This window comes from Mustela lutreola, chromosome 3, assembly GCF_030435805.1.
Source record: "Mustela lutreola isolate mMusLut2 chromosome 3, mMusLut2.pri, whole genome shotgun sequence".
Classification (NCBI taxonomy): Eukaryota; Metazoa; Chordata; class Mammalia; order Carnivora; family Mustelidae; genus Mustela; species Mustela lutreola.
In genome coordinates this window covers 161,601,406-161,617,075 of record NC_081292.1, presented here as the reverse complement: position 1 = coordinate 161,617,075, position 15,670 = coordinate 161,601,406, and the positions used below count along the sequence as shown (strand labels likewise).

Genomic DNA, 15,670 nt, shown 5'->3' with positions numbered 1-15,670 from the left:
GGCTCAGAGAAGCAGCCATTGCAGGGCAGAACCCCTGTACTCTCACTGCTGTTCCCTCCCAGCATCCCTCGGTACCCAGCTCCATCCGTCACCTCTTCTCTCGCTCGTTGTTGTTTTTTTTTTTGACAGCTTCAGCTGCTCCCTCATGAGCAACTTCCCTTTGCCTATTAAAGGCCTCTCTTGTTGGAAAATATGTGTCCATTAGTCATGCAACCCCTTCACTCTTGCCCTCCATTTTCCTTCACTGACTACTCAGGCGTTTTTTCCACCAACCTTGACCTCTGCCTCCAAAAAATGCAGAACTATTTGTAGATCCCCAGACACATGAAAGCCTCTTATGCCTCTGGACCTCTCACCTGCTGTTCCCTTTTCCCTGGTAGGCCCCAGCTCCAGGCTCTCATCTGCCTGCGAACTGCTGCTCATTCTCCATGGCTCAGGACAAGCAACTGTCTCCCCACCTGAGGACCTTTCTCTTGGGACCTCACTCAACTTGGCACTTGTCTCCTTTAAAGGAATTCCCAGATGACACTATGATCCACAGCTTTCCTATCTGTCCGTCCTTGGACTGTGAGCTCTGCAAGGCCAGAAAACACAACCTCTTGTCTGGGAGCCCTGGTGGTTCACACAGAAACTGACCAGAGCAAATGTTCAATGACTGAAATCTCAAGAGATGGCTTATCATCACAACTTTTCTACTCAGTTGTGAGACTTGAACAAATTATTTCTCCTTCCACATGGAGGTATTCTTCTTTACACTATAAAGAAAGAGGCTGGACAGTTCCAAGGTCCCACTCATCATCTTCATGCTTTAACCAAGTCTAACTATGACTTAACCCGATAATATCTACCTACTACCTGTAACAAAAGCTTTTATGAACATTAGATCAATGGGGGATTTAAAACACTAATTTTAAAATGCATTTATATTAATTCCACTGGTCAAGCTTTAAGTAGTATAGACTTTATTTTAGGCATAGGGTGACTGGTATTTTCTATGGCTGGCTAAGTCCTCAGAGAATAAGAAACGTCCTGTCAGGAGAAATGCTTCCTAAGTATGACATCCTGTCAAAAACTTCAGAGAAATCAGATCTAGAAGTCCCAATTTCTCAGGAACCTTGTTCAGAATTCTGTCTAATTAGAATGCTACACTCTGGATCAACTTAAAGACTATCTTGGTATTTGTAAAATTATTTGGTCTTTGCTCAGATAGCAAGAAAAACATGATAAGTAGGTTTCAGAGAAACAGGAAAAGGGTGCAGGAAAGGGACAGAAAGCTTCCAAACCCAAGTGCTTGGTTTGAAATCTACATGCCTACCCAGCATTATGTTCTGTGAACAACAGCCTTCTTGGGGCTCTGTGCCCCAAAATTGTAGAAGTTCATGGTACGGACAACAGTATTAATAGGCACGTTGGTAATCTGATACTTGGCGCATAACCTGCAATTAAATTAAAAGCCCTATCTTAACTGCCAAGTTCTTCTAAGGAAGGAGGGGAAGATTCTACTTCATGATTATATATTCTCCATTATGGATTCTACTGAGAGATCTCAAAAATGGGGTCAACTTAACTGTTCAGAGTCCCTAGCACTAGACTGACATGGAGGCAACCCCCCAGCTCTCCATTTGATGAAGAAAGGGAGACATGTGGAGATTAAGTGTCTTCTTGGAAACTTCTTCCTAGGCTTATATGACATGGCATTTCCTGGTTCTCCTTCAACTTCTCTGACAGTTTGTTCCCTCATTCTTTTGCTGGCTCCTTTCCAGGTGTCCTAAGTATGGGCGTCATCCAAAACTCTGCTCTTGGCCATATGTTGTTCTGCCTCCCTCATACGATTTCGCATCTTCAGCTGTCCCTTTTATTCTGAAGACTCGCAAGTGTTCATTTCTTGTCCTGTTCTCACACCTATGCAATAGAATGAATTTCTAATTTATCCATAAAATGCCTTGATCAGAATGTTCCACCATCTCAACTCTGTTTCTCTATTCATTAGTGCACCATTACTAGTTGTAGCCCTATATGCCCAGACTACCAGACTTCCTCATAAACTCCTCTATGTGTCCCCTCATTCCTTCATCTCCAATATCCAATGTCCTTAACCCTTTTAAAATACTTATTACCTTCAGATTCCTTTCTTCCTTTCCTTTGTCCCTGTCATCCCTTTGGTCTCTCTGTATTACTAAAACAGTCTTCTTCAAATGATCACAATTTTTCCCAGTCCCAATCTACTATATTGTCCTTCAGATTTTTTCCAAATCCTACTTTTTACCATATTGTTTTCCCCTCCAAAAATCACATGATATCTCTTACATACTACCATATCACATCAGAATTATTTCGTCTGATTTTCAAGGTCCTGCTACCAGTTTCTTAAAAGTGCCCTCCTAACTAGGCACCCACAACATTCACTTTCTTTGTCCCCTCAAGACTGATTTCACCACTATTCCTTTGTTCAAGGGTATTCTCTCCTTGAAATGCCTTTCCTGTTCGCCCCTTCCCTTGGGACTGCCACTTCGGCATGGCCTTCTCTAATTACTTGCATGTGCCCTCTCTTCCAGCAAATATTAGACTATAGAATTTGCTTTCTAAAATTTTTGAAAATTTTTTTTCTTATTGTTTAATATGTAACAATTTCATTTTATCTGATCATAAAGTCTCAAGGGAAAGGATGAAAACTTCTTGTCATACCTTTCTATCCCATCAGCTATGTATGCATAATGGACTTTCAACAAGTAACTACTGATCACTTGAAAAAGGTTACACAATAATATTATATGTTCATGACATACAGAACCAAAAAGCTAACTTAAAAGAGAACCAATAAGCCCCTATATATTAAAACCAGTACAGTACTAGATAGACTTAAATTTTTGTTATGGCTTCTTTATTTTTTAACTTACTCTATGGAAAAACAGGAGTACACCTAAGCTATATTTTAATCAACTGTATGAAAACTGGGATAGAAATATGTCCCCTAAATTTGCAAATGATATAGAGTGAGAGGTGATAAAAGATTAAGACCTCAAAAGTTGGAAACACCATCAAATGATTATGCATAATTCCAGTACAAGGCAAGGTAAGATTCTAAGATCCATTAGAAATAAATCCTAGTAATTTTCAAGACACCAAATGACTTGTTAAGTCCACAGTGAGTGTTAGAGGTTTGAGGGGTCTAGTTGACAACTCAAGGAAAAACAACTTGTTATTTTTTAAAACCGTGTTCTCCTGAAGACAAGAGCAGAAGTCTGGATTTTCAATACAGACTCTAGCAAATCCAGGAGTCAAGACATAAAGCTCCTCAAAACAAGGGCAACTGTTAGAATCAAGTGGAGCTCTCTACTACGGCTGGTGCTTTCAACATAGGGACTCAACTGGCCTGCTAAATCCCTCTAAAAAAATGGTTTTCAAGGGCACCTGGGTGGCTCAATTGGTCAAGTGTCTGCCTTCAGCTCAGGTCGTGGTCCCACAGTCCTGGGATTGAGCCCCACATCGGGCTCCCTACTCCCTGCTTCCTGCAGAGCAGGGAGCCGACCTTTCCCTCTCCCACTCCCCCTTCTTGTTTTCCCTCTCTCGCTGTGTCTCTGTCAAATAAATAAAATCTTTAAAAAAATGTTTTCAAGGTCGAAGACACTAAAATTCTGGCCAGTGGGGACTGCTGACATTTTATGAACTCTGAAATACCCTCCATGTCTCTGAAACATCCTCTATGTATAGCTGATGGCAAGAGATTTTTGTGAGAGAACTACACAAACACGTTTGGACAAGTGTGTCAGTCCATGTAGAAAAGGGGAGACACACCACAATTCAGACTTTATAATTAGGATAGCAAATCAAAAGCCTTCAATAACATTTTTCACTTAATATACTTGAGAAAGTGTCTATGAGCCCAAAGGCTTTTTTAAAATGCCACTCTATTGTCACAGAAAAAACTTCAACTCCAGCCAAGGAAACATAGGGCACATGCGACAGTGGAAAGAACTTGGGGTCACATGACCAAGCTTCTAATCTGGGCTTTGCCACTAACGACCTATGTGGTCTCAGACTCAGGTTCTTCACCTAATAAAAAAACAAGACTGTTAAATTAAGTCTAATAAAATTATAATGTGATGTCTAGTTAAGACACCATAATGATTCTAGACAGATTCATCTGCTATAATGACATTTAGCCTTTTTGAAAAATTGCAGTGAATATCTGGCCAGAAGACATAACTTGAGGTGTCCCGATACCGCACTCCCCAACAATGTTGACTGCACTTGACTTACGTCACTGAGGGCTTTCTGGGCTTGGGCCACCCTTCTCAGCTCTGGGCTATCGTTGTACGGGTAAAACAAGCTTTTGTCAGCTTCCCAGTCCTCAGTGTACAGTTTCTAAATCAGAAAAGGGAGAAAAATTATGAGAAAGTGAGTTCCCACTTACACGAAATACACGATTTTGAATTTATCCATCAGTAGCAAGAAGAAATTAGGCAAGGTAAAAGCCAAGGTAAATAGAATCTGCAGATAACCTCCTCTTCTCCACTCAGTCCAAGTCATATTTATTATTAGCTTGTCCTCTTCTTTTGACAAAACTTATTTTCAGAAGGGCAGATGTGTCTGATTTTGTTTCATTTCCTCTCTGGGACTGTACCTGCTTCCTACAACAAGGACTAATGCAAGTGTAAGGAGCCAGGAAATATTTTGCATGGTCTCTATCATGAAAAGCATTTAATAAGCGTGATAGCCAGAAATGCCCCAAGTGTAACCCAATGTTTGAGAGCCAGTTCCCAGGTGCATCTTCGTTCGCCCCTACTCGTTCTCCCCATGTTGCTTAGCTTCCCCCCAAGACCCTCTCCTTCACTCTACTCAAAAGCTTTCCTCTCAGTTCCTCCCTGCTCACCTCCATCCCTGAAACCCACATGGCTCAAGGATACTCACAAAAAGTGAGCATTCCAGATCATCAAGAGGACTGGGTATTGCTCTGATTTATGTGGGGGAAGGAGAGAAGCAGCGACAGAGCAGAAGCCCTTACCTTACTGAACATGGCTGTGTTCTTAACTGCCTGGACAAGTTCAGGGGCATCAGGGGGAAGCAGGTACTTATCCTTGGTGTCTTCCCAGTTCTGCTTGTATAAAACCTAGACAGAAAGAGCAGAGGACCAGTGGTTCGTGTCTCCCCGAAGGGCATGAGGGTGTAGAGAACAGAGAGCTGTGAAGTCTTTCAAATTCCAAGTGTCCTCACACCAAGGCTGCCCATGTGCCTATGCGTTACTAGCATCAGTTAGGAAAACACTGACCACATCAATGTCCCATTAATACTTTTCCTATGCTGGTAAGCTTTTACTTGAAAAGTCTGATTTTTTAAAAATAAATCATGATTAGGATTCTCCTACAGATTCCTTTCAAAGGCTGCAAACTTCTTGGCCATTGGCTGAATCAGGATAGGGGACATGTTCCTTTTGACTTATATGGTATTTTTTACAATGTTTTAAATTAGTTGCTTACATTTGAAATTTGAGGATTTCTTGTAAAAATTAAGCTCTCTGACTGGTTTAAAAATAAGTAAGAGACTCTGGCAACACTGGGCCTGCCTTTCCAGGCCACCATAGGCCTTCCAACCCACTTCAGTCGTCCGGTGGCCTCGATGACGCACGTGCAGCCTGGGTCTCCCTCACTGTGAGTTCACAATGCCCGGGATTCAAAAGAGACAGATTGGCAAGCAGGATTAGGCCTGTCCAGCTCTCTCCTCTACGGCCAGATAGAGGTCACCTACATGCTCTTCAGCATCCCAGCCATCCACACCATGACCTCACCTTACTGACTTGCTGCGACACTTTCTTTGCATGTTCAATGTCCTTTGCTTTTTCGTCTATGTGACAGATAGTTTTAGCAACATCGCCATCCATTCGATACTTAACCTGCAGAAATAATGCACAGAGTTCATGACAGGCATGCCCATGTGAGTACAGTAAAGGAAATCTATAACCCAAGAGCACTAACCTGACGACTCACTGTCTGTTCCGCAAAGCAAAGTTCCTACATTTTAGGAAGAAAACTGCGATCTCCAAAGGTCTGCCGAGCTCCTACATTCCCTGCATATCTGCTTTCCTGGCAGAGTTTCAACCTCCCTGCACTCCTCCGAGGAGGACCACCGTGAACTCGAATCCATCTCATATCATCTCTTGCTCACTTATTAAGCCAAGCTTTTAGATAGCTCTTGGGGTTCGCATTTAGAGCCGCACAATCTTGAGCCAACACTTCCTCTAGATTTCTGGACTGGCTCATAGTAATTCGACTCTTCTTTTTGTCTATACATTTTAAGGCCCCCAATTCCCAGAGATGGGCATGTTTTTGACATGTCTCGCCTTTATTTTAGAAATGCAGCCCACCTCACTGAGTTGATCTTGCACTTTCTTGATCCGGCGAAGTTCTGGGGTATCAGTTGTGATGGCGTATGGCTGTCCTTTTGCTTTCTCATAGTTCTCCTTGTATTTATTCTGAAAAGAATATCAGATATTAGCCTAAAACCTGACAAGACAGCAGCAGAAATTTCAAGCAATACATTCACCCCTTCTGATAAAAAAAAAAAAAAAAAATCCTCCAAGTTCTAACAATTATCAGTTATAACAGCTTTCTTTTTGTCCCTTGTCCGATTCTCAGCAAAAACTAAAATAGATTTGTTCATTATTCTTCCTAAACATGGTTGGATACTTGAGACAGTAGAAATTCTATTACAGACTATTGTCTTGAAAATGCCCTAAAATGATTCTCTCAATGTTTTCATTGTCTGAATGCACACATAAAAAGTCCGAACCTCAATAATTTTAGAAAATAAATATAGAAATTATCTGAAAAGATTTGATTGCTAATACAATGCAAAAATATTCAATTCAGAAGTTGTAGCTAAATCTTAATGGTTTCTATAGCTGAGACACCAGCTGAATTAATGGAAAGTCTGAATTATGGAGTATTTTGAAAAGGAATGCAATTTCATTATTTCCGCTAAATATACAATGAGTTCTTGCCTTAATAACAATGTGCATAATTTATCATTATTAATGCTTCAATTGTACTCCTAAATGTAGTCAACAATCTAAATTATACTCTTGATTTTATCACTAACCACTTTAAAAATACTATAAACCTTTGCCAACATTTTCTTCAGACTATCAGAAATTCTAGGTATTATCATCAGAATTTATGAGATTTTATGGCACTAAATGGGCAAAAAAAGTTTTCTGTTATACTGAATACTGCAATGATAAAGGAGGCAAGATAATCTTGTTTTTAGAGCCCAAAGCCTTAGGAAACTAGGTTTTAGGCCATTCAAGAATCTGAACTGGAAATTGGCCAAATAGTCCCCAGGAGTTAACACTAAACCAAACATGGCCATTTACCGACCAATCACAATGGGATGCTTTTGACTTAAGTCCTTAGTCCTATATAATTCAATGTTCCCATGAGCTGCTTTTCATTTTTTCCAAGCTCCCGGAGGATGTGCAATGAGGCCATCTAGTGAGACATCAGCTTGCATGGACAATCCACAAATGAGATCCATTCACATGGGTCTCAATCTACTGCCAATCAGTATAAATTATTACAGTCTAACTGTACATGGAAATTTAAGGACCAGGGACCTTCAACAGCAGTGATTCTCAACCAGAGCTTCACATTTTCAAAGCTTTTAAAAATCTCCCTGCACAGGTCCCAACCTCAGACTGATTAAACCAGAACAGCCTGGGTATCAGTAGTTTTAAAACTCCCGGAGGATTCTGATGTGCAGCCACAGTTAAAAACCACAGAGCTGGGGCGCCTGGGTGGCTCAGTTGGTTAAGCATCTGCCTTCAGCTCGGGTCATGATCCCAAGGTCCTGGGATCAAGCCCAGTGGAAAGCCTGCTTCTCCCTCTCTCCACCCCCTGCCTGTTCTTTCTCTGTCCCTCTCAAATAAATAAAATCTTAAAAATCAAACAGACAAAACAAACAAACAAAACGTTGTTCTAAGATATAGTCAAACATTCCGATCCTCATTTCAGATGAGCTCTTAGTGTGATCCTGGTTTTCTAAACTACACTTCTTCATCATACAGCTCTTGAAGACCTTTTTACATATTGTTAAGTATCTGGGTAAGGGCATTCTGCTCAGACACAGTTTAAATAGATGTTCTTTAGCTTCTGTGAATGGATTTCAACTGAATCTTTATTTATGACTTCATGATTCTAGACTGGCTAACAGATTTTGATTAAATACCAATAAATGCTTTGTGACTGGCCTCCTGCTTATTTTGTGGGAATAATCGCAGTAAGGATGCTTTCTCTGATGCTGCAATGGTGCCAGTGAATTACATGAGAGGAAAATTCAAGAGTCACGAGAGCTTATATTTCTGCAGGGAAGTCTTTGTCTCACACAAGGCTGAGAAACAAAATTCAGCCGGCGCCAAAAACAGCTGGTTGAGAGTCAGTACTTTCTCAATAATAAAACCAGATTAGCAGAAGTTGTTTGAAACTTACTGGGCTAAAGAGTTCCTGCATCTTCTGACTGTGTACAATGTAGGGGGTCATGAACTTCGAAGAATCCAGTTTCTTCCGGATAACCTTCTTCCTCTCCACTGGCTTGGTGGTAACCGGCTGTGCCGGTACCGGCTGTGCCAACGCGGGTTTGGAAGGTTCTGACTGCTCATAGTCAGATGTGGTTGTCCGTGTTGTCGTAGTTTCATAGATTTCTGTTATTGTCTGAAAATGGGACACGTAGTTCAACATTGTTATGAAGTAAAAACTGTGATCGTGTGATCTTGGTATAAAGGCATTATTCTGATCACAAGTCAGACTTCCACCCCTCCTGTAACTTCTACCTGTCTAAAACAGACCAAAGCAGGACATCATACACTCTGTCCAGTGAAGGTACATCACATTATGTAAATGTGCTTGTTCAGGAGAGTGTGTAGTCAAAAGGTTACTCCTTCCTAACTTGCTACACAGTGCCTTGAAACTCCATTTGTGTAGAAAGGAACCCAAACGCTTTCAGGTTGGATAAAAATCAGAAATACAATATTCTTAAACATTTAAAATCTTCTTAAATCGTTTGGGTAGAGGAAAAGCAAACTTGGGATGAGAGAACAAAAGATTAAGATCATCAAATAAAGCTTGACTTCCTGACTTCATGTTCACTTTTAAATGAGTCTAAGAAAAAGTGGGTTGCTTGTCCCATAATGAACCTGAGTGCCATGTACACTAATAAATGCGTACTTAGGTGGACAAGGGCAATGATGACAACATGGGGGGTAATTTTCCTTAACAACAGTCCTATGCATGTGGTAGGTGGGAGATGATGGTTTCTTACAAGAGCCTGTATAGTAGAAGAAACTAAGGCCCAAAGTTTAGGTCTAGTCCAAGGTTCAAAATACTGTATGTAAGAAAAGAAGGTAAGTAGCCAAGTCGTAGCACGATTTCCTTCACAGCAAATATCCTCTGTACCGATGGACGAGATCTAGCATTGGTTTGTAAAGAGAAACCAAGGCAACAAGGGCATTGGATGTCTAGGACAACTTTGTCAGATCATTGCTAATAGATTGTTTTCTGCCCATTGTTACTGATGTATGCTTGATGGTGACAAATTAACCAATTTACAGCATCTAAAATGTTAGGTTTCATGCAGTCACAAGCTCTTCAAGCAGGTTCCAGGAGAGCCATCACTGTCATGCTCAAGAGAAACAGCTCCATTCAGAAAAGGAAGCACAAGTGAAACATTTCACCCTAAAAAAATACCATCTTGGGATACACATGGGAAAGGCTTATGTGCTACAATCTAAGTAACATTTCATTGCCTCATCAGGGACAAAGGCTTGGAGGTGTCATTCCCTGTTGGCACAGATGGTGGCCCACAAGTTAGGACTCTAAACAATATAATTGCGGGTCCCCGTTCAACTCACATGTCCAAGGCCATGCAATTGGTACAGTCACAGAGTGGTGATAGCCAATGATAAACAGCTACTTATTTTGAGTAGTACCACCTACCCCCCAAAAGACCACATGAACAATTGGGAAACCATCCCCAGCCACTTTGGATATGCTGAATAGCAAAGACAGTGACATAACCTGTCAAACAGGTAGCATTCATTCTTGTACCATCAGCAGCAACGCACATGTAAGTGACTGATTCTCTCTCAGACTCTCCCGTCGCCAGCTTTGTAGCCCTGGGAGTCTGTGAGGAGAGAAGGCTCTGACTGCTTTCATCAGCATGCAGCTCATGTGGACATGGGCTGGGTCTTACCTCTCCCGGCACTTCTTCATAGACTGTCTCCTCTGTGTAATACTACAAATAGAGCACAAAGGAATCATGAGAACAAAGCAGAAGTCACTTCTCCTCTGCCTCGGCTGAACCACAGGACTATTTCCCTACAGCCCAGTTGGTGTGCACTAAGTGTGGGAAGGAAGTACATGACGGAAGCCATTTTAGCTTGGTGAAACTTCAGGGAAGCTAACGTGAATGCCATCAGACGAGGCAAGGAGATGCAAGGTGAGGAGAACAGGGTCTGAAGTGGGTTCTCTGCCAGAGGCAGTTATTTTACTTATGACAAGCAAAACCTTTTCTTCTGGTACCCAGGGCATAATTTGCAGAGAAAGTAGGAGAACAAAATCCTGAGTATGTGGGCTGTGCAGAAGGAACTTGATATAACCCACTGTTTGTGACTGGACTGTGTCATGGAAAGACTAGATTCAAAAGCCTATACACATCTCAATGACCCCTAAGTCCCCGTAATTACTAAGAACGAGAGTCCCTTCCAGAGTGAGGGGTGCATCCGTATATGGCACGATGGTCCTGAAAGGATGCAAAGATGAAAATCTGCAAATGCCAAGGGGAGAAGGAGAAATGCTAGGACCTCTCAGCATAAGATGTGGGAAAGTGAGGCTACAGTTGACAATTGAGGGCTCTGAGGTACTTGCAGGCTGGATCTGAAATCAAACCTACTTTTGTTCTACTTCTGACATCACCAGCAATAAATAGAAGCTGACAGGAACTGGCTGACATTTTGTTTCAGATGCGTAAAGGGAGTGGAATCCTGCCCCCAGCCTCACCCGGCAAAGCTGGGCAAGCAGAACGAAAGACTCAGGCCAAGGCACGCAAGGAAAGGGACAAAAATGAAACACTGGGCTCATTTTCTCGGTTCACAAAATGTATATCGCTGTAGGCTTCATTTATCTTTTCTCTGTCATCAAAACATATGCTCAAGGAGAGAGAAAAACGCGAACTATAAAATTTTCCTCAGGTGGCCTCCTTTCTTCTGCCCTTGGCTCAGTGAACCCTTATCAAATTATTTAACCATTGCCGATAGACCACTGGCTCTATTTCATCTGCAGGAAGATTAATATAAAATTTACCTAATGTCCCTTACTCTTGCACTTTCTTTTCTTCTGCACTAGTCCTTTAATTTAAAAATCTACTCTCCAGGGACGTCTGGCTGGCTCAGTCGGTTAAGTGGCTGCCTTTTGCTTGGGTCATGATCCTGGGGTTCTGGGATGGTTCCCTGCATCGGGCTCTGGGAGGGGCTGCTTCTTCCTCTACCTGCTGCTCGCCCTACTTGTGTGCATGTGCTCCCTCTCTGTTAAATAAATAAATAAATAAAATCTTAAAAAAATAAAATTTAATATCCATCTGTAGGTCCTTAGGCATAGCAAGAGAAACCACAAGCTCCCACAGGACGGAGACTTTCTCTTTTCTATGCCTTCATCACATGGGAAATATCATTTGGACACTTTAGGGAATACTGTTTGATCATGATCCACAGAGAACCATGCCTCTGGCCACACAAAACATCAGGGACTGGAGAAGGAAGTATTAAACTAAAGCAAATGATTCACGACTATTTTGGATTTTCTTAGCACCCAAGGAAAAGCAGTTCTTGGTAGCCATCCAGTTTTACCTTTCCTGGGCTCTCACCATGGGTAAACGTATCTTGGAAATAAGCTTATAAAAAAAGCAACACTACCCAAATGGTTGGCATTAACTCATGTGCCAAATCCCATTTTTAGAGCTGTGCCACTAATTAGTGCATCCTCGTTTCTTTTCCTTCCTATCCGAGTTTCAGTTTGAGTAGAGTGATAGTACAATTTTATTTAGATGTCCAAGGCCCCTAGAAGATCTCTTTCTCAAGCCAGTTCCTGGCTTTGAACTCTTCCTTGACCATTTTCTCAAATTTGCCACCATTCCATTCTTCATGGCATCTTTATTGAGGTCTGAGGGACCTTGGTTGAACATTCCCTGGTGAGAAGTCTATCAGTTTAGCAAATGCTAGTCAGACCCAGAAGCAGTAATAGGAATAAAATGGCAAGGATGAGAAGCCGAAAAATAGCCCCCTCCCATTTTTGTGACATCTAGTCAAATCAATCAGGTCTAACGCTGAAGACAACTTCCAATGACCAAAGAACACAATTATTTTGAGAAAACCAAGGGATTTTTAACTTGGAGGCTAAAAAGAATTACTGGTATTACTACCACAGGAAGGCAATTTAATTTTAAATTGTGTCATTGTTGAATAGTGATTATTCTAACTCATGGGGACATTTGGAAAATGCACGCCAGTAATACTGACCATTGAGAATGTAGCCTTCGGCACTTAAGCCACAGATAATCATTATTATACTGTGGGAGATTCATTCTGTGTTTTGTTCCTAAATCCTTCGGTAATAAGATTAATTTTATTTGTAGAACAACAAATTTTTCTTCATCTAAATGTGGACCAGTCATTAAAATAATCTTCCAAAGTTAAATTTTGGCACTGTCATTTAGACTTTGGTTCTGGGTAGCTCTTAATTTCATCCTGATAAAAAGCACAGGTTTTCAAAACTGCCTCCAAGTATCTTAGGCACGTGGAGTTTTCCCTATACTTAGATCATCATTAATTGTAAATTAAGTACTTTCAGATTCAATTTCAATGTTTTTCTATGGATTACAGCCCTCAAGCCTTGAGATTCTAGAATGTGAAGCTGAAGGCAAGCATTGATGAAGAAAAACCATAACATGACAAAAACAAAATTTTATAAAATAGATAATTAACAGCTTTGTAAAATGTATCAGATGTCCATAAATAACCCAGAGGAAATTTTTCAGGATGTCCACTTAAGTCTTTGTTTAAATTTTCTTCAAAATTTAAACACAAAAGCTAGTCTTGTTCACTTAAGTAAACAGAACGGGAGTTGATAGGAAAGTGTGGCTCCAAATGTCACTTGTGAGCGTGATGAGTTCATATATACAGGTACCTGTGCACGTTTACATATATGCAAAATCTCACATATAAAATCTCCTAAGTATATTATCCTGAACACTGATTCCATATCACCCTTTAGGTAATCAGCTGGTTGAAGCAAAGAGTAAGTTTTCCCTACTGCTGTGTGGAAACTAAGAGTTCAGTTTTTAGAATTGTCCCTTTGTCTCCTCTGTCCCTTGCTCAGGAGGGTTGGCAGGTGGGGAAGAAGGTAGATTCAAGAGGTGCCTGGGTGGCTCAGTGGGTTAAGCCTCCGCCTTTGGCTCAGGTCATGATCTCAGGGTCCTGGGATCAAGCCCCTGCATTGGGATCTCTGCTCAGCAAGGAGCCTGCTTCCCACTCTCTCTCTGCCTACTTGTGATCAGTCTCTGCTAAATAAATAAAAATCTTTAAAAAAAAAAATGGAGGTAGTTTCAGAAGATCGATTAAAACCTGCCTTCACCCCACACCATGTTTTTCTGAGAGTTTAAAGAAAAGCAAGAGTGGGAAACAGTGATATTTCTTTTCAATTCTAAATCCCACATAATTATAATGAAACTGAACATAAACTATTACTTTCTCATGCTTTAAATAATGAGTCTTTGTGAAGTTATAAGAGATGATGTATTTCTCAAATGATTAATTCACCTACACAGCTTTGATTGTCGCCACATGAAATACGTGGCTGTCAGAGTCCGCTTTTTCATCTTACCTCCACCACCTCCTCATATTCTTCGTCATCTGCCATTTTCCCAGAGTAGTAGTGGCACCTACAAACTTTTCATATTCCAGACAAATGAAAATACATTAGCATCTATCCCTAGGACTGAAATCACAACACCATAAAAACAGAATTTAACACTTCTCCATCCGACACACCCGTAGATCATTGCAGGTTCCGTGACAGGAGATATTTAGATCCCCGTCTAGAAACCTCAAACTTTAAATTAGTCTCTTGATTCCTTCACTAGTAATACATTAGATATTGCTACTTCTAGCTACACAATCCATTTAGTGAAAGTTATAAAAGGAAGCAAGTAAGAGGCTTCGGATTCAAAGAAACAGGGTATTTACATTTCTAAATACTTGCAGAAAAACATTTTCAGGCAAAAGTATTAGTGAAAAGAAGGTCAGCTTGGCTTCTAGAAGTTAGAATTTTTCGCTAGCACCGAAATTCTAGGAGGGCTGCTTTAGGTCTCTCCAGGGCTCTAACGCACCCTAGCAGTCTATCCTACATTTGGAATTAGAACACAGAAAAACAAATCTGTCAGTAGCTTGAAAAGAGAAAAACAGAAACCTCAAGGCAATGGGGTTAATTGTTTCCCGAACACCATTGGCTTATATGGATTATTTCTCTTCTGCTTCTGTAGCTCTTCCTCAAACCTGAAAAATAAGAAATGTTCAAAGCGTTGACTGAAGTAAATCTAAGAATGTGGGTCTTTGGTTTAAGCTTCTAATTCAGGAGCTACCGAAAGGCTCTCCCAAGGCCTTCTCAGTTTGACGCCAGAGAGCGGGACTCTTCTTGATAAAAGTGGATGATGACTTGGAGCAGCTGTCCCTTCGGCCCGAAGATATTTGCCGTGTAAACCAATACCCCGCCATGGCTGGTTTTGTTAAGCTAGGGAAACTGCCACTCCTTCGGAGGCAAATGAAGCCCAGTAGAACAGGATAAATATAGGAATGCAGAACACAGATCCTTTTACATACTAATATATTTAGAAAAGAAAAATCAAAGGCGAAAACTTAAAAATATTGTCTGTTAGACGGGAGAACCAACTCAGGCGAGCAGTAGGTTGGTTAGTGCAGGCCTTGACTCTCATCACAACACAACGGCAGATTAAGTAGGGCCTGAGGAGGGTAATAGGGTTACAAACTTCTCCAGTCCCATTTCCATCCCTAATTTCCCCAGTTCTGACCCCAAACTTTGGAAACTACTTCAAGGGAAGCTGCAGAACATCTCCAACAAGAACATGACAGAAAAAGCCATCAGGGGGCCTTACCTTTACTCTATCAAATCAATTTCCTCAGCAGCAAAGCCTCTCCCAACTCTTCCCTCCCGAGAACCCCAGGCAAGAGCCTGGATGGTGCCTGGGCTCCGAATGATCACGTGGCTCCGGCAGCCAATCAGAACTGGAGCCGCTCGAATTTCAGGAGCTAAATATACTGCGTGATCTTCTGAAAACCACCTGTTCATCAATTCCACTAAAGGATAAAGGGTAACAAATTGCTTGCTCAGAACTATTCAAATGTAATGGAATTTTACTTAATTTCCAGCACATGGGGTTCCACTTTAGGTTTAATCTCTCATTTCCCCATTTAATACCACACTCGTGCAAAAAAAAAATTTTTTTTGGATAAAAAATGCATGTCTTTGAGGGGCTGTGACCCCTCTAGAGCTGCTTTCGTCAGGTCAGTTGTCTCCCTTTCATGGAGGTAAACACAGTTCCCCTGGCACTGCTC

At 41.2% G+C, this 15,670-nt stretch overlaps 1 protein-coding gene across 20 annotated transcripts in view; it reads right to left on the bottom strand.

Moving 5' to 3' along the window:
* NEB (nebulin) overlaps nucleotides 1–15,316 on the bottom strand; it is a 215,212-nt gene extending 199,896 nt beyond the window's left edge. For all 20 annotated transcript variants that reach the window (XM_059167362.1, XM_059167344.1, XM_059167346.1 and 17 more), the window contains exons 1-9: nucleotides 15,211–15,316; nucleotides 14,508–14,593; nucleotides 13,923–13,987; nucleotides 10,240–10,281; nucleotides 8,481–8,702; nucleotides 6,362–6,469; nucleotides 5,786–5,890; nucleotides 5,006–5,110; nucleotides 4,261–4,365 (exon numbers count right to left, since the gene is read on the bottom strand). In XM_059167362.1, coding sequence (XP_059023345.1) covers nucleotides 4,261–4,365; nucleotides 5,006–5,110; nucleotides 5,786–5,890; nucleotides 6,362–6,469; nucleotides 8,481–8,702; nucleotides 10,240–10,281; nucleotides 13,923–13,958 — 723 coding nt within the window. In that variant the 5' untranslated portion in view covers nucleotides 13,959–13,987; nucleotides 14,508–14,593; nucleotides 15,211–15,316. The remainder of the gene's footprint in view (nucleotides 1–4,260; nucleotides 4,366–5,005; nucleotides 5,111–5,785; nucleotides 5,891–6,361; nucleotides 6,470–8,480; nucleotides 8,703–10,239; nucleotides 10,282–13,922; nucleotides 13,988–14,507; nucleotides 14,594–15,210) is intronic.
* Nucleotides 15,317–15,670: the final 354 nt, after the last annotated feature.